The sequence below is a fragment of the Perna viridis genome, chromosome 4 (genome assembly GCF_037379345.1).
Source record: "Perna viridis isolate PV_CMFRI_1.1 ecotype Kerala chromosome 4, ASM3737934v1, whole genome shotgun sequence".
In the NCBI taxonomy this organism is placed as follows: domain Eukaryota; kingdom Metazoa; phylum Mollusca; class Bivalvia; order Mytilida; family Mytilidae; genus Perna; species Perna viridis.
This window is the reverse complement of record NC_142448.1, coordinates 38,579,733-38,605,511: the sequence shown is the minus strand read 5'-3', so window position 1 is coordinate 38,605,511 and position 25,779 is coordinate 38,579,733. Positions and strand designations below refer to the sequence as shown.

Here is a 25,779-nt window from a genome sequence, read left to right as displayed (position 1 = left end):
GAAATAGAAGAAAATATGAAAAAAACATCTGAAATTCCTCTTTTTTATGAAAAACTCATCATTGTCACATTGAAACTGAAAAATACTCCCCTGAAATGAGGAGATATATTGGGTACATCGGTGATTAAGACAATAGTATCAAACACATCTATTGTACACCATCTATATACGCCAAAAATTTACATTTAAGTTCATTTTGAGGTTATTTATTTCATGGTTAGGGGTGGCAATTTTTCACATAACTTGACTCGAAAAAGTTCATATATTCATTACTTAGGCTCTGTTGGAAGCTAAGACACTATATTAATTTACCGTATCGCACAAAAGCTTGTTCGGTATTCTGAAAAAAAAATGACAATGACGGGTGAAATAGAGGAAATTCTGAAATAATGTCAATTTAAGCGATTTTTTCGGTGGTGTAAGGGTTCTTTTTTTATTTTACCCCAAAGCCGTAAGTGTAACCGACAATTTGTGGTACCATTGTAACGCTGAGACGTTGGGCTACATGATGACATATATATATATATATATATATATATATATATATATATATATATATATATATATATATATATATATATATATAAATATATATATATATATATATATTTATTTGTCAGTTTACTTCGTTTTGTAGAAAGAAGAATTTCAAAGAATCAAAAACCATAAAAAATGGATGTTTGCCTCAACAAGGTATAAACAGTAGCAAAGAAAAAAAAAATACAAAAATGCATCAGTTTATGTTTTGGCGAAAAAAATAATTTGAATGAGAGGTATAAGGGTACATGAAAATCATATTTTGGTTGGGATTTTTTTTTGGGGGTGGGGTGGGGGTGGGAGCGGTGGTGCACCGGGGGGGGTATCTAAGCCCACGTACTATAGTTCAATATTGCAATTGTACATATTTCATTCATACATGTATACATATATATGCGAATCTGCCCCCTAAAAAGTGTCTTGCAATATTTCCCGCTAATTTTGGGGGATATTTCAGGTCCAGGAATGCAACCTATCGTACATAGTAGAAACTATACCTTGAATTATAGAAAATGAACTTCATTTAATAGTGCCTTTAATAATAAACATAAAAAGTAACTCATGCTTTGATATAGAACCCAAACAACATATTGTGATAACCCGGAAATGCACATTTAAATTTTATATAAAACAAAAATATACTTTTTAGTTTTTAGTATGGAAAATTAATATTCTGACTTTCATCAGGCGGCTGGAACGAAAATTTCTGACCTGTAAAAAATTACAAGCCTCCTACCTCAAAAGAATCTAATGGTCATCCCCTTAAACATGTCTTAGTTTATTAGATTGTATTAGATTTTATATTGCTTACGACTGTATTACTTTTTTTCGACGAGACTATCAAAACTTTCCTGATTATGTTTCAGATTTCATTTTCTCGCAAGACCATATTCCATATAGAGGTATTAATATCATTCTGTACTTAAATAAAATAGCATTGATCCAAATTTAATACATTTTCATAATGTGTTTTTCGTTTTTAATTTGTGCCTGTATAATCATTACTAAAGAATGCAATATCATTTACAAGAGGATACACTACTTGATCGAACATGATACTGCATAGGTATAAACTGATAATGAAATACGACACTGACGAATATCCTGTCCTTTGCCGATATAATTGAATTTAACTTACCCAATCTCTTCGTAGCCGTTCCGGTAAGTATTCGATACTATTTTATATTATATTTCATTGTATCACTAACATTATATTATAAGTAACGAAATTATGAGAAATGGAATTAATTTCGTTGGACTTTATAATTACGGTACTAAGCGTATTCATTGCAAAATTAGCAATCAGCATGCGAAATGGTGTTTCATGTACTACTTGTATAGTTAATTATTTGCAGACATGCATTAATGTAGAATTCAAATACGTAAACGCTATTTGTTTTGTTTTTATTTTTGCAAGGCGGTCCTTTGATTCGGCAATTCCATTTTAAAACATTTTGAACATTCGCCTTAAAGCTGCAAAAAAAACCTATTTCAAGGCGAATCTTTTCCGATCATTTAACTAATTAAATTGGGAATATTGTTTTGTAAATGTTGTATAATACTGTTATTTTCAAAGAAGTGTCGACATAAACATAAGAAATTACAAACATTCATTTGTTAAGCAACTTTCAAGGGGTAGATAATTCTGTCTATAGTGTTCGATCAAAGTCGATCGGAATTTTGCTGTTTGATTCAAATTGCAAGACAAAAGATCGGTGACCTTAATAGACCTTTTGAAATATGAAATATGAGGATAATGTTTCATATAATACAAGAATACAAGAATATAAGTATAAGTACACATCCTTAACAAAAAAAAAAAAAAATAAAAAAAAAAAATAAATAAATAAATAAATAAAAAATAAAAAGTTGGTTTCTTATAGTTAGTTCTTAATTCTCCTTTTTTCATTTTAAAGGCAAAGATGTAGGGATGTTTATATTTTATCAGGAGAGGCTGTACATGCTTACTTTTACATATTTTAATTAGAAATAATGTTCAGATTCGGATATTCGGAAACAGTTGAAAAAATTGAATGCAAAATTTTCAGCTGTTCCAGCTGAACGAATACGTGGTACAGAGTCAAAAGCACATACATAACATAAAGCTATTAGAAATCATGTTTGATTACGTCTTTATTTTTGGTTTTGAATGGACTTCGTGCTCCTAATTTATCACTGCGTACATTCCATTGACTTTGCATTATGTAAAAGGTTTTTCATATTTTGTCTTTCTAAAGCTCGCGACTCTATTTCTTAAAAGTACAGTAATGGTAATTCTATTCGAAAGATTGTTTTTGAATGCGATGTCAAAGCAAAAGTCTAATGTTGTATAAGAATTGGCGAAAAAATACAATCAAAAATACTTCTGCTTTGATTTCTTTTTAGATGTTTGAAGACGCCAACGAACAGAGATTCTTGTTGAATATGTCTTCTAATTTGTCTTGTCATTACACCAACCTCGTTCAGGAAAAAATATCCAGGTCAAAGTTTGTAGTATTTGGTTTCTGCTATATAAATAATATATATGATTATTAAATATAATTTAATATAATCTGTGAATCAAACAATATGGATTGGTCGAAAATAATGCCAATTACAAAGAGACTATCATTCAAACCTACCTTGTACTTTGTTAATTCATAATACATGTATACTGGCATAAGGCTAGTTTAGCTTTTTAGAATTTTATTTACAATTATGTTCTATATCACATGGCGAGGATGGATACGTTATGACCTTTAGATACAGGACAAAGAATTGTGTCTTTGATTTGAAAAGACTACCGTTCCTGGACCGATCCGTGCAACAAAACTTGCGGTCGATCATAGGTCACCGATCAGTTTCCTTCAAACCGATCCATTAAACCGGTGATCGCATCACATGACCACAGAGCGGTCACTGATTATTACGGTTTTTATTGTTTTCTTTGTCAATTTTTTCACATATTTACATAATGTAATAGATTAAAACATCAATTTATACTTTATTTCATTTCTTTTATTTCAAACGGATCCTACGTCATTTAACATAACAAAACAGCGATCAGATAGGTCACCGGTCATCGGTCAACAATCCGTCAGCGATCAGATCGGTCACCAGTCATCGTCAACGATCCGTCAGCGATCAATCTGTCAACAGTCATCGATCCGTCAAATTGTTGAGCGGATCGGTTCAAGAACTGTACGTATAGTATCAGCGTCAATTCAGAACATCCGCTTGCTTGACCTTTTCTCTGTTACTCTTATAACATGTATGCTATATAAATGCATTAAGTTATTCATATACTACATAATATTATACTTATATACAGCATTACACCAGCACTTGAGAAATATCAAGCAGTTTTGTTGATGTTTCTTGGATTTGGAGGATTGTCTATATCGTTAGGAATTATATACAACTTAATACGAAAATATGTCTACAAAGACTCCAATAACCTGGACACGGTGTTTGACGCTGGTGGAAAAGTGACATTGGGCCTTACTGCAGTAACGGTGACGTCACAACTACTGTGGCCTTCCGACTTCCTCCAACAAGCTACATTGATGTCTAAGGTTGTGCCTGTATTAAATCAATACTTATTGTTTGCAATTGAAAATTTAATTCTTTGGTAAAAGAGCGTGTTTTTTTTTAGTATTTGATTTCGCATTTTGCAAAAAATCAATGCTATCTAAATGAAATTTGGCTTATTTAAGAAATGTACAAAGAAGGTACAAAGAACGCTTATAGTATGACCTTGAAATAATTAAAATAATTTTTAAAAAATCGGCTAAGATTAGATGCATTTTCTCTGATATTCGCATAACTAAATGCATATATCGATGAAGCTTATATTGTTTTTAATGATTATAACATAGCCATAGCTAAAACAAGCTATCTGAAGAATTGTCATATTTGTGTTAGTGTAATACAGTTTCATCTGTCATTGAAATTAATTACATTCTATATATAGTCCATAAGGAATCGTTATCTTGTATAAATGTAACATATTACTCAATAATGAATCTTAAATAAATGTATGAATATCAACAAAGCTAACTTGTTGATCGACATGGTGTAATCATCTTCAACATGAGAAGAGATTGGTTAATAATGCCTTTATTTCCCTATTTTGTTAGACCCGGTTTTGACCTGTCGAAGAATTGTCCCTTGCTTTGCATCTTTACAACAGATATATTTGTTGTCAAGTATATTTAGTAATCACATTTTTGTGTAACTACTTAGTAAATTTTTTCTTTGGCTCTAGATCTGGATTAGAAATGTACTCTGAATTTTCTTTTGCAGACCGGTTTAGGAGGGTCGTTATTTTTTGCAATCGCCATTGTAGCTGACATTTTGGTATTTCCCTTGTTGTCACTAACACTTAAAAGTAGGGCTCCTGGTGCCAAAACCTTTCTACAGGTATGTTTAACGTGGAGCAAAGACTCCTCGTTGCACAAAAAGATACAACAAATACGGGAAAAAAGGTAGAAAAAAATATGTAATAAATAAACAGGTTTTCCTGTTTATAAAACCATAATAAACTTTGTGTCTTGTGAGTAAAAGAAGATTTTTACCAATCAAATCAATAAAAAAAGAATATGAATCATATGAGTCATTCATAGTGAATGGATTTATTTCATTTGAAATATCTAGGCCCTAAAGTTCGTATTTATATAAAAGTCCTGAATATTCAAACTAAATGTTGAACTTTGTAAAGTTTGGATTTTCTTATTTCTTTTATTAATGGAAACTTGATATAATTTGGATCAGTTTGTAATTAAAACGACCAAAAATCAAGACCCAAGATATTGCATATCAGTTTACGACATTAATCTTTACTTCAAAATATATGATAAAAAGTCAAACTTGAGAAAACCTAGATCTAAATAAACGAATGTCCACACTAATTTCGATATCAAATTTCAGAATAAAATATAAATACCAATAGTTACACATATAACAGAAGGATGAATTCTTGTATGTTAAAAAAAACTACCATTTTACTTTTTCAGATAGTAAATGCCCGGTTTGGAAAGCTTGCCCATATCGTGTTCTGTGTAATAGCACTTCTTGCCAATTTAATTACGTTGATGAACCTAATTCTAGCAGCCAAAGCAGCATTACAGGTCCTTGTGAAGGATATTTCTGACGAGATGATACTTTTGATATTAGCTTTCCTGTTTGGATCTTATTGTCTGATTGGTGGTTTAGGAACAACATTTTATATTTCCTATTTCACCACTGCTTTTACTTTCATAAGCGTTTTAGTATTCGTTGTTCATATATCTTATAAGGTAACTGAAAACTCTTTAACATCTCAAGAACATTTGTATGAAGCGATGTCTTGTATAAAAGCATCAGATGGAAACTATAACAATTCATTTATGACATTTCGTTCTCGTAGTGGTATAATTTATGGTTTTATAATGCTTTTGATGTCAGCTTCTATTGGCTTTTGTGATCAAGCAAACTGGCAGAGTAGAATAGCAGCCAAACCAACACAAGGGGTTGCTGGCTTCTTCATCGCTGCGTATCTTTGGTTCGCTATCCCTTTGACAATTACAACAGCAACTTCTTCAATATATTTATCAATGAGTTATCAAAACGGGACTCATTTATTGAATGCCAAAGATATTGATTCAGGTTTGTTACATTCTACTCTGTGTCATTCCTTACAAAATCCGTGATCCGTGTTAAACTTTTTGCACTATTCGGTATAAAACTTAAAATTGTGAAACAGATGATGGGAATTTAGTCCCTAATATTTGATTGTTTGATTGATTTTATCTTTCATGATACGTACAGATTTTATTAATTACATTTTTCTGTCTGTCATTAATATAATTTACTGATATTTCATTACGAAAAGGGCAGATCAGAACAATAATATGTATATATTGTTCGGTAAAGGTTTTTATTGCAGAGGGAAAACCTTTAAAAGAGTAATCACAGGAACCAAGATTCTAGCGGAAATCAAAAGAATGTAATCCAGGGACAAAGACCAGACATGAAAAACAGACAAACATAACAAAGAACATAAAGTAATTGAAATAATACATACAAAGAAACAAAAGTAAATGAGCAGCTCCACTAAAAACTGGGATCACGGACAAGGTGCATCGGTAGGCTAAGCGTCCTCTGCTTTTTTAGAACCATCCACCGAGGTAGACGAAAAAGGAATGGAAAACCACCACAAGTTGAACAAATCAGTTTTAATGGTGCAGATGGATACATCGTAACGATAAACGAGTTCATGATGACGACCATAAAACCTCTGCGGTGATGACTTCAATCTTGTAGTAGTGTAACCCTGTTCCAGAAGCCTAATTGTAATACGTCTGGCGCGACATATACAAAAAGTCCGTGTAGTTACGGCAAGCTCTGGCATAACGTATGAGTATTGGTATGAAAAATCCAAACGCAGGTGCTATTGGGATGTTTCCACAAATGAAAGGAAATTTGACAATTTTGAATGAAAGTCATAACTTTTGTCGTAAAATTTGGTCAAAAGTTTTCCTTTATCATCAATTTCTAAGTGTAAATCAATATATGAGGCTGACTTCACAGAGTCTGTAGTATCTTTTATCTCAAGTTCTTTGGGGAAGATGCGATGTACCAAATCCCAGAAACTAGGATTGTTTAACGATAATACGTCATCTATATAGCGGAAAATGAAATCAAAGGATCTAGCTAAACGATGTTCTTTCTTTCGGATCAGATCAGCTATAAAGTCAGCCTCATAACAGTAAAGAAGTAGGTCAGCAAGTAGAGGAGCACAATTTGGTCCCATTGGAATGCGGAGCGTTTGTTAAAAAATAGGTCCACCACACGGTACAAATATGTTGTCGATAAAAAATTCCAGCATTTTGAAAACATCTTCTGTATTTTTGGAAGATGATTTGGATTTTGGTTTTCCAAAGTATGAGCAATCTCTACCAAGAACTGTATATTTGTATCTAGATTTCTATATTTTCTGGAGAAACAACGATGTATAATGTTTTTAAGTCGTAATTATAACTGAATATGGTGCGTAGAATTATACAGTGTATATCAAGGACATAGACGATAAATCACACTCATCGTCTTTGGTAGAGAGACCAAAAGAGAATAGCACAGATTTATGGTTTACCACAATCTCTTCTTTGGGGAGTGCACTGATAGTATAGGTTTTATCACTGCTGTTATTTTCTATGTCTATTTCTGATAATAAACATTGGATGTAATACGTTTTGCAGACAAAATCAATGTTGTTTTGGGCTTTGTCTGCTAGTACGACAACATATCTGTCATGTATAGTAGACTGTGTTTTTACTACATCGGGGTCTTTGAAAACTGATGTGCATTGACACTCATTGTTCTACTTTAAATTTTCATTCGTTACAAAAGTAAAGACCTCCAGGCCTTTAACCACTCTGACAGAGAATCAATGTCTTCTTGTTCTCGTTTTATTTATTATCTTGCATAGTCCTTTTGATAATGTTTAAATCCCCCGTAATGACGTGACCGGAAGGACCATATTTGAATGGAGAGTTAATTGACTTATAGATTGATTATTTTACTCAATTGTACGCAGGCAAATACCAAGCATGACAATCATATGATAAAAATCATAACTGCGTAATACAATAAAAAATTCGTTTAGTATATGTTATATCTCTGCTAATGCTTAGTTAACATAAGTTTATTTTAAATAACTATTGATCACCCTTATCCAATTTTATAAAATAGATAAATAGTGGCGTACAAGATGTAAAAAACCTAATGTTGGTTGTTTAAATAGTGAATTTATGTTCAGATTTAAAGGAGAAGAAAAGAGTTCATTTGCAATAGACAGTTTTGAGTAAGATTTAAAAAAGAAAGTTATAGACGCCCTTATATTTCAGGTTTTATATCTCCCTATGTAATGCAGAACGTTATGGGAGAAACTGGAGCATTCTTGCTGATAACAATGATAACGATGTCATTAATGTCTACTGGTTCAGGGGAGATAATGGCCATATCTTCAATCATTGTATATGACATATACAAGGTGTACATTAATCCATTCAGGTGGGTTTAAACATGATATCAGAAATCGAGAAAACATTGCTTACGTCAAAACGTACTGATATAATAATATATCAAAATTTGTAAAAAATGAAAGTTAAAGTATGATGTTTGAAGATGATTTCAAATTACCAAAATTGCGTACCTTTAAAAAGACCTGTACTTTAAATATTTTCGTCCAACAAAAACTAATTTTGTGAGTAATTGCTTTCCTTGGTATTTTATCATACACTGTATTTCAAATGTGTATACGTAATTAAAACACGTATCTAAAAACGCTATGCATTTTTGTATGTTTTCAGAGATCTTTTTCATTAATCAATAAACTTAACATGACTGTCTGAGAAAAATATCGTTTGGTATGGTAGATTGTTTGCATTTCTGTAATAAAAAACAAAATAAAAAGCGTGCTAGTGTTTTTTTTAGTAATTTTAACGAAGTTGAGAGAGAAAACCACTAAAAAATCACCAGGAAAAAATCCCATCGTTATTGAATACTTGTTTAATAGAGTGTTACAATGTAAGTCGCGTTAAAAAATTTTGGTCTAGTTGAAAAATGATCCACAAAAACAATTTGTTTTACATTATATAGTCAATCATATCTAATAAAATATCGCCAGAAAATAGCAAAGCGAAAGTAGTGGGATAGTTCATATACGGCATGTAAGTCTCGTCATGTGACTCCGTGATTTCACGAGAATGGGTCCTAGTCTACCATTCTTCTTCAAGACAAACTTGAACTTGAAACGAGATACCAACAAGATCTATATAAAATGTACACAATGTAGCGAACAACAAATACAAAACTAAATCACTAGCAATTTGAACTTCAACAAATGAAATCTTATTTATTCCGCAAATTAGTCCATTCATATTTGAATTATACAAATGGTTACCAATAAATAATTATTCAATTCCTCAAAGTATCTTCGTATTTTAGCTAAAGCTAAGGACTTGTAAATATATTATAAAATAAATTTCAGGAAAAATATTTTAACTACAGAATGCATCTTGTGTGGAAAGGAACGAATATTCAAATATGAAGATGATTCAAGTCAGAACTGTGATTGTGTGCCTGTCACTCAATGCAAAGCTTGTAGTACCGATATTCAGAGGCGTGAGCTTTCGGATCTCCATGTAATCAACTATACTTGTAATATTCATGGAAGGTGAAGGAACTTAATCACTATATTTGGTCGTGCTATATATTATCTTATTTTCGTAAAAAGCAACGACTCAAATGTAGTCTTTTCTTATGTGGCCGCTAAAACATGACATTTGACATTAATTACGCTAAAAATATTTTAAATCAGCACTTTGGGAATCGTTATGTTTACCATGTCATAGTTTTCCTTCCAATTTCTTCTTTCAATGACGTGACGTTTTATGAGGAAAGCGGTGTGCTTCTGGAAAAAAGAAGGAATCTTTTTCTATCGATTTCCCAGTTTTGAGTGGAGACAAAGTTGCTCATTTTTATTTCCTTTATGAATTGTTTCGGTTGTTTCGTCTTTTTTGTTGTGTATCTATTTTCTAATGCTATTCGTTGCCCTTTGTTCGTTTTTTATTATCTTTCGAATTCTGGTTCTCTTGATTTCCCTTTAATGAATTTAGGGCTGTTCAACTATCATTTTTTTAACTTTGTTTAATCTTTTTTTTTAAAAAATATATTAGTGTTTAGAGCCTATCGACATGCTTTATCTGATATTAAATTTACAAAAAAAATATATGTATCATTTTCTCTAATCAAGAATTATTATTCCTTATTTATCAACTTACTAGTAAGAATACAAAGACAAAATACATGAAAGTGAATAAATGACGGAAAAATGATAAGTAGCGAAATTTTATTGACTGCATACGATTCCAGTTCACAGTATATTATGATTAGAAATATAACAACATCACTTTAATATTATTTTCTTCAGATATCGAGAATATGAAGACCACTTGCTGCGTCACAAAAGTTGGTGTATGGTATGGATAACAATTTGCATAATACCCTACGGTTTTGTGATCATTAACAGCGATGTTGACTTGAATTGGGCTGTTTATACAATGCAAGGGCTACTGAGTGCATTTCTATGGCCACTGTTACTAACTATTTTGTGGACAAAATGTACCAATGAAGGCGTTGTAGCAGGTACGTACATCGTGTACATATATTGATGTTTGTTTGAATTTACATCCCCAATAGCATTTTTGATAATGCAGCCGTATTTTCCTTATATTTCTTTTTCAGTTTTGTCAGTCGCAAATTAAATTGGGCAAAGTACTGCTATTCATTTTTTCATATATAGTATTATTATAATTTATATCAAGTTGTTATGTTAATAAATGCTTCAGTGTTTCAAAACGTCGAGTCAAGTCAAAGAACTGAAGTTGCTATATATAGGTACGCAGTTTATCAATTTTGCCAAATATAACCTACAATTAAATTTGTAAGAAAAAAATGACTTTCTTTAAGGAAGTGTAAGTGGTGCCATGTCTTATTTTACTGGTTTGTTCATTGTTGCTGAACTTGTATATGAAGATGGACTTAACAACTTTTTGGTTAACACAAGCCAGGATTACAGTTTGCTTGCTGGAATCTGTTCAGGATTTGTTGTCAGTTTATCACTTACTGTCGTAGTTTCTCTTCTTACTCACAAAATTAATACAGAAAACGACGCAAAGCGTGTGTGGGCTACCACCATGGCAATTGATAATCCACTAAGTCCATGGAGACGTACGTACGAAGAGGAATTACAGCGAATACATGTAGTTGAAGACATTTCCGTTACATTAGCCCAAATGAATACAATTTTCCGAAAGACTTGGTTTGTTGCAGGAATAGGTGGATCACTCAGCGCATGTATGTTTTGCATTGTTCTTCCTGCTAGTGTTTTATCAGTTGGTGTGTTATCATTTGACCAGTATTCAGCATGGGTTTATTTCTGTCAAATATGGTTGATGATTTCTGCGGCATTTGCCATCGTGGTTCCACCGATTGAAGAAGTGGTACAAATAGTAAGAGAATACAACAAACAATCTGTGCCTAACTTGAAGTCTAAAAAACTTGATATCTTTGAAAATATTGAACAAAAACCTTTATTTCACTATAAAGATAGAAGTCTCATTTCTCCAGCGAATACATGAAAGTTACTTTTTAATACTTGAAAGATAAATTCACTGGATAACACAATGTGATGACAAAGTGATATAAAAGTCAATGTACCTTAGTATCATTATACATTTAATTTGCAATTACGTGTGCTGTAAAACGCATCTGAAATTAATTACTATTTTTCCGTAAGTGATACAAAAAGTGATAAACACATTATGATCGTTTTATTTAGTGAAGACCTACCAAAAACTGTACCCTAGAACTTTATGCACCTTTTTATAGCTCTTGGAAAATATGTAGCGTTTGTTATTTGTTATTTTTGTTTTATTCGCTTTAGTTTTTGTTCCTATTAAATTATTCTAAATGGAATTTCTTCAAACTGTTCGATCTGCAGTTAATTTGATTATAGCGTAATGTAAACATCTAAACACATAAGAAGGAAATAGTACATGGGCTGCGATGACCCCCCCTCCCCCACTCATCAACCAAAATATGATTTTCAGTAACCCTTATACATGTACTTCCCATTTTAGAATTTCAGAATATTTTTGTCGCCAAAAAAATCACTGAAACGTTGTATTTTTCGGCTACTTTTTATACCTCGTTGAGGCAAAAATCACATTTTTGAGTATTTTGATTCTACAAACTTCTTCTTTCTTCATAACGAAGTAAACTTACATATGTATGTATCATCATGTAGCCTAATGTGTCAGCTTTACACTGGTACCAATATTGTAGCAGTAACACTTAGGGTTTTAGGGTAAAATGAATAAAATATATCCTTACCTCGCCAGAAAAATTGCTTAAATTGACTTTTTGATTTTTCAAAACCCCTAGAAAAAAAAAAAAAACGGTTTATTTGGTATTTTCTGTTTAGTATTATCACAATTTATACTTCAGGGGTTCTTTTGATAATTTTTGTCCGATTTTCGTAGTCAAAATTTATCAAAAAATGCAAAAAAATGGGATTTTCGAATTTTCCATAAAAGTCAGATAAATTCTACTCTACAAGTTATTGCACGACTGAAACGTCTCAAATGTGATATCAGTCGATATATAATTTTATTTTTTAACATAAATAAACCACAAAAACTAGTTTTCAAGAAGGATAAAAAAAAGGTAAAAATATTACCCCTACCCCTCGAAACCTGGTCTCAGTATCAAACATAATTCTTATTCACATCATACCAAGAGTGTAGAACTCATATTTTAAGCATTCATTATTAAGATAAAGATGAATGAAATATATCTGATCAATTCAGGCGCTTAGTTTGTTTTCCTTTTTGAGTGACAATTACTATAAAATCGGAAAAATGGGAAATTTCAGAATTTCAGAATATTCTTCTACATCATCCGTTATTGTCTTTTTTTCAGAATACAGTAGTTTAAACAAGCTTTTATGTAATACAGCACATTAATATTATGTCTAAGCTTCACAATTCTGTGCGATTCATTTCTTTCTAACCGTAGCAGTATATCAAAAACCAACACTAAACTTTGAGAAAGGATGCATTTGCAATACAAAAAAGATGAAAAAAATTTGAACACAAAATGTCACATGCCACCACTGCCAGGTTTTTACGTTGTGGTCCTCTTTAAAGGATTATATTATAAGAACTGTACCTTTTCCTTATTTCTGATAAAATGGGAAATTGTCAATTTACTACATTAGAATTTTCGGAGGTAGTTATACTAGGTATATTTCGATTTTTAAATTGATTTCTTTTTTTTCACAAATCAATGACACAATTTGATAATGCCAATGGCAAATTAAAATGCTCATGATACAAGGCACACATACTACAGATAAAATACACTCGGGGGCTCGGGGTCACTCCAATACTTCTTTGATAGGGGCGCCGTGGGGATTCTATCACCCCAATGTATTCGTATATTTTGAATTGAACAATTGTAGACAGTTTATATAAGGAGTGTTCCCTCGATTATATTTATGATACACTAGGACATATGATAAAAATACCCATCATGTATTCTACGCATTATTCTACAAATACGAAAATTATTATTACAGATGATAGGACAAGGATGTTTTTGACTATTTATTCATATAATTCCTGATGTAAACTTTATTGAGTTACCATGTGTCATATAATTATGTTTGTTTTTTATTCCAACCTTTTCACATATTTGCAAGCTGGAAAATGGTACCTATTCCAGCGGCACGTCTTATCACCTTATAATTGCCCCACCTCCCACCCCGAGAAAACGCAAGATAAAACTATGGACAATCATAGTAATATTAGCGTTACAATAATTATATAGGAAATCAATATCTATTACATGAGTTTTGAAATGTAAAAGAAATATCATAATAGATCCAAAACAAAGAAAGGGTAGCTAATTAACAGAACAAAGGCCTAAAATACATGAATGTCCTTGGAGATCGAAAAATCATAATCTATGCATTTTCGCCATTCGCTGTGTTCTTGTCTTTATAGTGCGTTTCCGCATACTGTTTGACGAAATTAACCCTGTCGATAACAATAGTTAAAAGACTGTGTTAGTACATACATTTGTAGCATTCCATCATGCAATTCAGTGGCAAATGTATGTTTGACATTGTTACTGCTGAATTGTAATTCAAGAAATTCGAAATGAAATTGAGGTCGCGACATACTCTACCAAAGTGTCAATAATGGGATCTATGGAGGTAGACTATTATGACTTTGAACACTTTGCGCATAGTGTCATCTCCGAATTAGGACAACCATATTCATCTTCAATGTTGCATTTCAAAGGGGCTACACAATAGGTAAAGTGGATTGCGGGCATCTCGGTTGGTATAACATGTACGGGGGACCCAAAGTGTCAATAATAGGATCTATGGACGTAAACCATTGCACTGGTAAGAAAAAAACATTTAAGGTGAATATGGTTGCCCTAAATGGGTATTTTATCACCTTTTATCCTTTCCGGAAAGAGCGTTGAAATACTTGTTTGATGATAAAACTCCGAAAAGTAAACGGTGGTCGATTTCTGTAAGATTGCTGTAATAGTAGTTTTGTGGATAATTGATAAATTTAGTAGGTTTAAGAACTAAATAACAGGATATAATATTGATTTCATCAGGCACTATATTCAAGGTACACGAATGAGCAGGCTAAAATCATTACAACTGAATATTATTAAAAAAAAAACAAAAAAGACAAATTGTCATATATATGAATAACCGGCCAGACCATTAAAACCATATAAAAAGTATATAAAAACATTACAATCTTCCGAATTCGTTGTATTTTTATCAGAATTCTTCCCAAAACAATCATATAACCAAGTCAAAAATACAAAAATTACAACAACAAAAAATTCCCGAAATTTGAGCGATTTACTTGGCCTGTAATCGTGTTTTTAACATGAGTAGTTACTAATTCATATTTTTAAATCCTCGACATAGTACATTACATTAAAGCATTTAGTATATAAAAAAATGCGTGTATTAAATATTATGATGGAATGATAACTTTGAATTAATTGGCATGTAATGACACTGTCCATAAAACATGCATCAGCTCCAACGATTGTTTGTAGCTTCATAAAGGTTTTATTACTTCGATAATACACCAATGTGGGCTTTGACATTTTTTATTTTTCTTATTTTAAGATCAGAATGGACACATAATTTTCACGCTTCAGTATTTAAGAACCAGTGTTCATAAAAAATCAGATAGGAGGCGATTCATGCATGTCAACAATCCACCTAAAAACAGACAGGAGGTAATTCATGCATGTCAAAACCCACCTAAAATCAGACAGGAGGCGATTCATGCATGTCAAAACCCACCTAAAATCAGACAGGAGGCGATTCATGCATGTAAAAAACCCACTGATTTCAATTTTATTTCTTGCTCATAAACAGTTGCTGATCACATAACAAGTCTGTTTTTCATTTGGTTGTTGCGTTTATGAGATAAAAAATATATATATACAGATTGTACAGGAAATTGGCATTTTTCAAGAGTTATCGTTCCTGATTTTGTTTTATTTAGTTGGTTTTAGTGGTAGATAAATGTATAATTTATTTCAAAAGTGCAGGTCTGTATACAGAAATAATTATGGTTTTGTGAAAATATAGCATATGTAGACTTTCAGTGTTTGTTTGGCTGTTTTTTTTTCTACACCATGAATCACTTTACCATTGGCAGTGTCTGACTTTTATGTGGACTGGTACTTAAGTAAACACTTGAATTAATTGTCTTGACAGAAAACTGTCATCATATTTAAACTCATCTTTTATTATGGAATGAACTTGTTCTGATATTAATAATCCTTGCAATTGGTGGGTGATGATTACGGTAAAGTCCTTAACCTTTAAGTGTACCTTCTTTGAATCGAAACAAAATGTAGTATACATGTAAACACCTAAACTATGTAATAGGATTTTTTTTCAAGACGACACCATATAGTTATGACTTGTTCTTAAAGGCCAGCCTTGGTCAGGGCAAATCATTGAATTAATCTGACCTGATGAAGTACAATGGATAATGTACAGATAGGGTTTATGAAAGCGAATATGAAACTACTAACTCAAAGACCAAACGTCACATTTGGGCGGATTTGGTTGCAAAGATTTCGTATTTCGATCGAGTTTGCTGTACAGCCTGCACACACTATCATTTTTTAGTTATTATGCAATATCACCACACACTTTAGGGATTATCCCATTTGTTGTTTTAATTATTGGCAATTCAGAAACAAATACTCCATTTCATTATTGATTTTACCTTGGGCCATCGGCAGTGAATGTAGGTCTATTAACCCTCCTCTCCCTAATATCAATAGCTCCACAACGCCGCCCGTCACGCTTAGGAGTAATTACTCTGGGTATTCTATTATCCGACCTATGCACAGTATATTCTTGTTACAGAATATAGAAATGTGATTTCTATGTGATGATCTTTTTTTTTTGGTTTTGTTTTTTTTTTTGTTTTTTGTTTTTTTTATTTTGTTTTTTTGTTTCGATTGTTTTTGTTTTTTTTTTTTAAATAATGAAGTGTAAACATAGCGTAAAAACTTCCCAAAGTTGTAAGACCTGTGAAAAGCGCAAAGCATTTTTTGTTCTTGTTATCTGTAAGGATTCGACATGAATGGCAAAACTACCGGCACTCCAGCGCCCTAGACGTCTTCACTTATTCTTTTATTGGAACAAAAATTGACACATACCCAAATGGACTTACACATGTTGAACATAGTGTTTTATTCAGCAGTATACATTAACATAAGGACGTATCTTCAGTGATTTTGTTACCCTCATTACTATAATTATAGTTAAGAGGCCAAAACGGAGTTTTGCGACTTATTTTTTTGTAATTCTTAATTTTTGTAAGATAAAAGCATGACATAGACAAAAAATGGAACACAAACAAAAGAGTACATAATCATATCAACGGTGACATTATTTCAATTTAAGTATTCAAATATTTACAAATCAGTCATCAAAGACAGTTTCTAATGGGAACCATTTTGTCACAACATATTTCTTCTGTGCAGGGGAAAGAAATTGTGCACCAAGCTTTTCAACCTTTATACAATATTTAATGCCATAATCACAGCATTGGAGGATATTTTTTTTATATAACCATACCTTTTTACTGTGCACACATTCACAGAAAATATGGACCAAACTGTCTTTTGTTTCATTGTAAAAAGTACAAAGCTCAGATTCCTTTAATCCACATTTGTATAAATAGGAGTTTGCTGCTAGGATTCTATAGCATAATTCAAACTGAAAATTCTGAAGTTTTTATCTTTTGTTACTATAAAAGGTAATCTAAAAATAGAACACCATTCTTCTTGTTCTAGTTCTAAAATACTTTTGTTGGATATTTAAAGGACGTACCTTTAATAATGTCAATATAGAGTCTAAAGAAATATTTACATGGTTTTCTATCTCTAGATAATCTATCAATCAAATTATTATCAATTAGGTCCAGTTTGTTTCGGTCAATAATCAATCTTTCTTCTAGACTTTGAAATGGCATTCAGTACAGAATAAAACACTAAATAATTAGTGTTTACTTCGTATTTTCTCTGAAATTGTTCATATCTAAAAAAAATTGTTATCAAAAAACAAATCGTTAATGAAATAGATATCTGTTGCAGTATATCTATGTTTAATAAAATAAGAATCATTTATTTTTTTTTATAAAATAATTACCAAATGGTTAACTCAAGATGTTTTCCTTCGTTGTGTAATCATCATCCAAAGCAATTCCTGGTTTTATAAGATCCGATAAATTAAGTAGAATGTCCTTCCAAAACGGATTCATCCTTCTAAAACAATATTCCAGACCCTCCTTCTTTAGGTAAAATACCTTATCTTCACCATATTTGGATAATGTGCTAAGCAATAACACTTTCCATGGTGATAAATTGAATGGATCAAGTAGTTTATGAAGCCATGACATCCTCAAGGCTTTACAAAAAGATTCAATATGAATCAATTTTAGCCCACCCTCTTCGTATTCATTTATACTTACTCTTCTTCTCACCTTGTCAGGTTCCCCGTCCCAAAGGAATTGATAGAATGCGTTTTGCATTTCTTTCAATATATAAGTAGGTGGGTTTGATAGGGTTGTAAGAGACTGTATCATGACAGGAAGTGCTAATGTTTTGATAACAGTTGTTCTTCCAATCAGGGACAAATCTCTACAACCCGAACAACCAAATATACTTTTTAACTTCTTTAATTTATCAATAAAATTTTCTCTAGTCTTTCCAGCCTCTATGATGTTGAAAGAAATGCCTAAAAGTTTAAATTTCCCAGAACTATTTCATGAAATATTTTTTTTCTGGTAATAACTTTTCATTATTTCCCTTTCTTTAGCCAACCCAAATGGCCCAGTCTTATCAAGATTTGCCTTAAATCCGGCACCAGCAGAGAAGAAGTCAAGTCGATATAGAGATCTTTCAAGACAACTCTCGTTATCATCTAGAATTAGGGTAGTCATCAGCATATTGACTAAGTAAATATTCAGAGTCATCTATTGAAACACCAGACACTTCAGGGTCATTTTTTAATGAAGCGCTTAGAAGCTCAAACACCAAAAACAAAAAAAAAGTAGGTGGAAAAAGGGTCACCTTGTATAACACCCCTTTGTAGAGAGGTGACCATTATTTATGACCATTATTATTGATGCTATCAGCGTAGAATGTTCTGGTCCATTTACTACGAGATGGACCAAATCCATAAAATTCTAAAGCTTTTCCTACAAATGACATCTCTACAGTGTCAAAATCTTTTTCAAAGTCAATGAGTAATAATAAGCCAGAAATGTCATTATCTTCCAATTTTTCCAGTAAATTATATACTAATCTCACACGTTCTCCAATGTATCTCCCTTTAAAAAAACATTTTGTGTTTGACTTATAATATATATTTTGTAAGACTGATTTAAGCCTGTTTGCAATACATGCTGATGGTTTCTTATAGTCAACAAAAAGTAGTGTAATTGGTCACCATTTTTTCATAAAATGTTTTGTTTTTCCTTCGTTTGGAATGCATGTATTTATACCCTGCCGACATTTTTTATTTTTGAAGACCCTCGTTCAAACCATGAAACAGGGGACACTTAATGTCATTCCAAAAGTATTTATTAAATTCTAGAATAAAACCATCTATACCTGAATATTTGAAATTCTTCATATTCTTTAATACATTCAAACACTCATCAACAGAAAGCTTTCCTTCACATAAGTCTACATCATCTGCACTAGGTTTACTAATAAAGGGGTTGTTATCATTTATGAAGATGTTTCAATGCAACTCTTTTAATTTTGGGCAAGAACTTCTGTACAATTTTTTCCTAAAAAAAGTTCATGCTCATTTAGAATCAATTTTGGTTCTTGAATAAACTGACCATTTTCCAGCATTGAGTTTGGTATAATTTCATCTATTTTTCTTTTCCAATATACAAAAGAATCTGGCATTTCTCTCCCCTTCTACTTCCCATTTTGCTCTAATTAGTATCCATTTACTTTTTCCTGCCTCAAAACTTTCAACTCATTCTCTCTATATTCTATGAAATTTCTGATATCATCAGTATCTTTTTCTATTAGTTGAATTTATGATTTAGCTAATTTATTTTCTATCACCTGCTCCTTTTTATTCTTTCCTCTCTTATTATAAGATGAGCAATAAAATAGCTACAGCTCTAATTTCATTTAAATAGTTTCCGATAGAAGTTTAAAGTCAATATCTGGCATTTCTCTCCCCTTCTACTTCCCATTTTGCCTTTCCTCTAATTAGTATCCATTTACTTTTTCCTGCCTCAAAACTTATAACTCATTAATCAGGGTCTTCAAGATCTTGGTTAGCATCACATTCATAATCTGTGACGACATTGGTAATAGCTTGCTTTGCTCTATTTACAAAATTAATATCCTGCAAGAGGCTATTGCTAAATGTTCAAGTGCCACGCCCACGAGACCGATTAATTAATTTAAGCTCAATATGCACGGGCGAGTGGTATGACCTGTAATTTATGCCAATGTCTGATGTAATAACAAACGACTCTAAATCAGAAGAAATACAAACATAATCTAAGCGGCCGAGTTTCTTATGTGGACCCCGCCAAGTAAACCTTTTGGCATCAGGATGTTGAACCCTCTACATATCTAACCGATCTAACTCATTCACGATGTCATGTATCTTTACACGTGCTTTAGGATCGTTGTGTGTCCTGTAATTAAATGTTATCTAAATTATATTTTTTGGACAACACTCCGATCTCTTACTATCATAACTGAAGTGTTCTCAAAAATTCTAATTTTTCTTACTAACGTACTAACAAATTTTGGGTTGTCCTTATTAGGACCGTATATGGCAACCAACGTAAAACGATGTTCTTGTACATTTAATCCAAGATCACATAGTTGCCATTTATGTCTAGTGATTCCGTATGTATCTTAAATTCAAAAGAGCTTTTAAATAAAACTGCTACCCCTCTGCTCCTGTTGGAATGACTACTAAAATTACAAACATAATCCCATTCATTTGACCATAAATTTTCATATTCAGTACAACTATGTGTGTCAATTAATACAGAAATATCATACCTGTCCTTATATAGTGTAAAAATATCAACTCTATTAACCTTTTTGGCTAATCCCCTGCAATTCAAAGAGCCAACCACAGGCGACATTTTCTAACACATATGCTTATAAAAACAAATAAAACGAATACCAATTGGTACATATATGTTTAAAATAATATGTCAAATTGAATATATTGACTTTACCATCAAGTTTCTATCAAGTTTACAAAATATACAAAAAGAAAAAAATAACCTTTTAAGAGTAATAACCAAAAAAAATCTGAACAAAACTTCGAAATAGGAAAAGGAATTGAAATCGAAAGTAAAAACAAAATACACTTTACAGTAAAATACTCTTTACTTAAAGTGGAATTTTGCCCCAAAAGTGCCAAAAAGGTGTGTATTGTGCCTTAATGTAATGGCGATGTATATGATCACCTTTATATCTTAAAGTAGAGAGTAGGAAGTGTACCAATGGACAGATGCATAAATACGATGGTCAACACTTGCACACATTCATACCATATCCTATATATAGACAGACATATATATATTTGTGGACAAACAAGGGTGAATTTATGTATGTACTTTTTCTCAGTGTATACAGTGTTACAAAATTGATATCAGTACTTTAAGTAAATAAAACCAGTGTATACAGTACATTGTATATTTACATTGTATTTGAATCATAAGGCATGTACGGTACTATCTAAGGGGTTTACCCTAAACTATCTACCTTTTCCACTTCATTATCGATATTGACATATACTTGTGCATTGTATGTTCAATGGACATATTACTGTTCCTTAAATCCCCATATCTAAAATACACTATATATATGTACACATGGTTTATGTATAAACTGGTCAGTAGGGTACTTATATTAGGGGTATTTTGGACAATATTTATCACTTGCACCTTTGTATAACGCATTTACCCCACCATTTGTTAGTTACTTTGGATTTTCAAAAATATAAACTTTTGTTTTCATTTCAATTTCTAGTCCGGAAATGAGAGAATTTCGGAATATCTAAACTTCACTAATAGTATGTGAATCATCGAAAATAAAACAGAAATCTACAATGGAGAGTTATATATATATGCATAATGTCCTCAATCTGAAATAGCTTTATACATTTAACACATGACAGGAAAAAATCATTCCTGCCCATTTCTGATTCTCTGTCGTATATTGTAAAATATGTTGAATCTGTGGCGTGCCTGTCCCATATATGTGGCCGTTAAAATACCAGACACTCGTAATGTCCTCGTGTTTATTGAATCTGTTTAAGAGCTCCTGATTTTTTGTGGTTATGTCGTCTCCTAGTTTAATCTCCGACTCTCCTACTAGTTCTTTCTGTTTCTTAAAGACGGCAATCTTTGATTCCATCCTCATGAATTTAACCATTTATGGTCGTGGGTTTTCCGGTTTTGTTTTCCTGGAATTCGGTGTATTGCAACTATATCGGAAGCGTTGATTTCTATATTGGCCTTGATTCTGTTAAAAATTTTAAGAATTCAGCTTGTAGGTTTTCCACTTTTTCTCCCATAAGAAATGTATCGTAAAATTTTTCTTTCTGAAATATTTTTCGTTCCAATTTGCCATGCTTATGCTTTCACATGCCATTTTTTTCTGTTGTGAACATATTTTCTTTCCCCCGTGCAGGTCCGGGTGTGAAAAGAATAGGCCTGCAGCAGCGCTAAGCTTGTTGTAAAAGGCGACTAAATAGTGCTCAGAACCCTAGCCGGGGGCAAGGGCGCTCTGCCCTCAGAACAACTGGGATGTGTGCCCCAGGTGGAAGAATGGGGTATCCCTGGCGTGTTACATGCTGGGGTTGTCAGGCTATAATACGGAAAACCTGACCGCAAACCATAGTGGTGCACCGTGTTGGGAAAGATGCCACGTTCTTCGCACGTTAAAGAACCCTACTGTGGTATTCTCCCGGAGTAGGAACCATTGGGCTCCGCCACAGGAGGCTAAATTGCCCGACCCTACCCATCTCTCCCTATTTCCAGTGGCAATCAAAATTTGTCGACCCCATTGTCCTTGTGTCCCATCCCTTTTTCATTTCATTATCATTTCATGTTCATTTTATCATCAATTTCATGTTCATCGTCTGATTATAGCTGAAATATTGCTGCTCGGACGTTTAACTCCAACAAACAAACAAACAAAACATATTTTCTTTCATCAGCCATATTTCTTTGTGAAGTATGGTGTACTTTTCAAGTAGGTTGGCGTTGTATTTTTCCATTGTCTCCATCTGTTTCCTTATTTTTTTTAAATATCTTTCTTCAGTGTATCAACCATGTTATTCATATTTTTTGTAACTATTTCTTCTGTCATCTTTTGTGACTATTTTTCCGTAGATTGGCTTATGTTTACCGAATCTTTTTTTTTTACTACGTTTAAAAGTCAAAGTTATATTATACAGGCATGTACCATGTGGAAAGATAACGATCTCATAGCTACGACAAGGGTCAGTAAAATCGTTTTCCATCGAAAATCTATTTGTCAAATGCTTGTTTCATTGTCCATTGAATTATAAAAAAAAATGATTTTTTCATTTACCTTTCAATATTTCTTAAAAATAAAAAAAGGCAAATTTCATGTAAAAGTACGCAACCTGCCGACAGCGAAAACAGGAAAAAAGACAACCCTCTTCTGGAATCCTTTTTTCTCCCGTATAAACCAAATACCGAATACGTGTCTTAAATGAACAAAAGATTGAGTTTGAAATTGATTTTGTTTACACATCTTATTAACAATTTTCCTACTAAGTGATCAATTATTTTATTAAACTTTCAAGTTTACTATTCACTTTTCAACAGTAAATAGTGAAAAGTGAACTGTACTCCAACTTCAGTCCGGTTCCGGTTTGATGAGGTTTAAAATTCATTGCATTGATATCAATTTATATCATGCCCATAGTTGATGTATCAGAAAAGTATTTAAACTTATTATAAAGGGCTAGGGTGTTAAAAAGGAGAATTATGCCTTGTCATAAAACGTTGCCAATTAAAAAGGCACAAGTATTTTCGCGATGGTTTTTGTTTCCAATACTACGAGAGATTTTGTTCAACAAGTTAATAAATTCAAAATCCTTTTATTTGTTCATTTAAAAAAAAAAACTACTCATATAAAAGAATATGACTGTTTGTATTTTAATTAAACTTATATTGAATCTGACCTATATCATTCAATAAAGGTTTCAAAAAATAACTTTATGCGTTTCGAACAAAACAGTGACTAATCAATTGGTATGGTGATGGTAAACGATAAAGGTCCACAATGATACTTATTGCATACAACCATGATAATCATTTCAAAGATGTAAGATTAAAATAACTAAAGGACAGTGACAATTAAAAGGTCGTTTTAAACGCATACCAAAGATCTTAAAGTACTTGAAATGTAATATACACAGCCTAATAATACAGTGTCTATTTCAAAGCATACAAGACAGACAACTTATCTTGTTAGAACTTGACATCAATAGAATATTAAAGTAAAGAATAGATATATTTTCCTCCTCCTTAACCTTGTAATCTGATATCATTATTAAAAATTTATCTAGTGGTGCGTTATTGTTATTTCGGATTCAAACAAACAATCATTTCCATCCGAAATAATGAAAATGTCAACTATGTACCTACGATTCAATATCGTCGGCTTCGAAATAAGATATTGACCACTTGACACCTTGACACAAGATAAAAACACCCCCAATAATAATAATAATAATAATAATAATAATAATAGTTATAATAAATATTCCGATGTTAAAAGCAATGATAATGAAAGTGATATTTAGCAATTAGGGCAATAACAAGTTTACCAGATTGTAAAATAATAAGACTCATCCTTGTTTATCTAATATCATTAGAGATACATCGAGAAGTATTATTACAATGCATTCATAACTTTTTTTCTTGTTTTGTTTTATAATTTTATCTGTGTTGCCACTCGCAGCAAGTTCCAACTTCAAATAAACAAGCATTGGTGTTTCTGTTGCGTTTTGTAAGAAATGTCTTGCTTGGCCTATCCTCTCATCACAAGCATTTGAGCTGAACACATATACATGTATTAAGATTTAAATATAAAAATAACTTGCAAACAAAAAAAGTTCTTAGAACATAATATCGAAAACGGCTGCCCAATCCAACACTAAGACGTTTTACCAAGTGTACTATAGAGAAGCTATATCATGGTTATATCAAATATTATATCAAATTTATTGAAAGAATAATCAAGGGAACCAAGTTTATAGCGGTAATCCAAAGAATGCAATCCAGGGACAAAGACCAGACATGGAAAACAGACATACACAACAAAGAACATAAAGTAACTAAAATCATACATAGTAAGTAATAAAAGTATGAATGAGCAACTCGGATTACACTAAAAACAGGGAGCATGGACCAGGTGCACCGGTAGGGCAAGCGTTGAAATCAACAATACATTGTCTACAATAACATGAACAATTAAGATACATCACCAATATCGATGAACAAGTTAACTGTTTGTGGCCAAAAATACAAAAACAAAAACAAAAAACAAAAAATTAAAAATAAAACATCATTTCATGTCAATTTTGTGAAATAAGTGTCAAAATGAATCTCATTTCCCATACAAAATCCCCGTATGGCTTCCGTATTCCACATCCCCTGTTTCCAGCCCATATGCAGTAGAATTTTTCTTTTATCAATGGCCGTTTACAGTCATTTAGATAAAAATGTTGTATTATGATGAATTTATTGTCTACATTTATATATGTACCGAAATGTCGGCGCGCTTGTCAGAAAATGTGAATTTAAAGATACACGTACATGTTGAAACGAACATCCACTTTGTAGTGCTTTAATTTAAAAATGTAAGATTTTAAAGGTAATGAGAAGAAAAATATAAGTTAAAAGATCGTAAATGTCCATTTTTTACACGTAACAACAAGTGAGAATACTATAAAATGCCTGTTTAAATTTCGTTCATTATGGTGAAAAAACATATAATAGATTAAGCATTATAAACATTATGGTTAGGAAGTGTAGAGGGCAGTAT

General features: G+C 32.0%; 1 protein-coding gene across 1 annotated transcript; it reads left to right on the top strand.

Annotated features, from left to right (window-relative positions):
- Window positions 1-2,927: 2,927 nt before the first annotated feature.
- On the top strand, window positions 2,928-11,992 carry LOC148620010 (uncharacterized). The gene is made up of 8 exons (XM_088576977.1): window positions 2,928-3,017; window positions 3,848-4,091; window positions 4,822-4,938; window positions 5,532-6,162; window positions 8,403-8,568; window positions 9,548-9,733; window positions 10,490-10,704; window positions 11,029-11,992. Exons 1-8 carry the CDS (start codon window positions 2,962-2,964, stop codon window positions 11,697-11,699), a joined length of 2,286 nt encoding a protein of 761 aa, XP_088433103.1. The 5' UTR covers window positions 2,928-2,961; the 3' UTR covers window positions 11,700-11,992.
- Window positions 11,993-25,779: the final 13,787 nt, after the last annotated feature.

Coding starts and splice junctions, on each gene's coding strand:
- LOC148620010 (XM_088576977.1), top strand. CDS start 2,962: ATGTCTTCTAATTTGTCTTGTCATTACACCAACCTCGTTCAGGAAAAA. Junction 4,092..4,821: donor AAGCTACATTGATGTCTAAG/GTTGTGCCTGTA, acceptor TTTCTTTTGCAG/ACCGGTTTAGGAGGGTCGTT. Junction 8,569..9,547: donor GTGTACATTAATCCATTCAG/GTGGGTTTAAAC, acceptor AATAAATTTCAG/GAAAAATATTTTAACTACAG.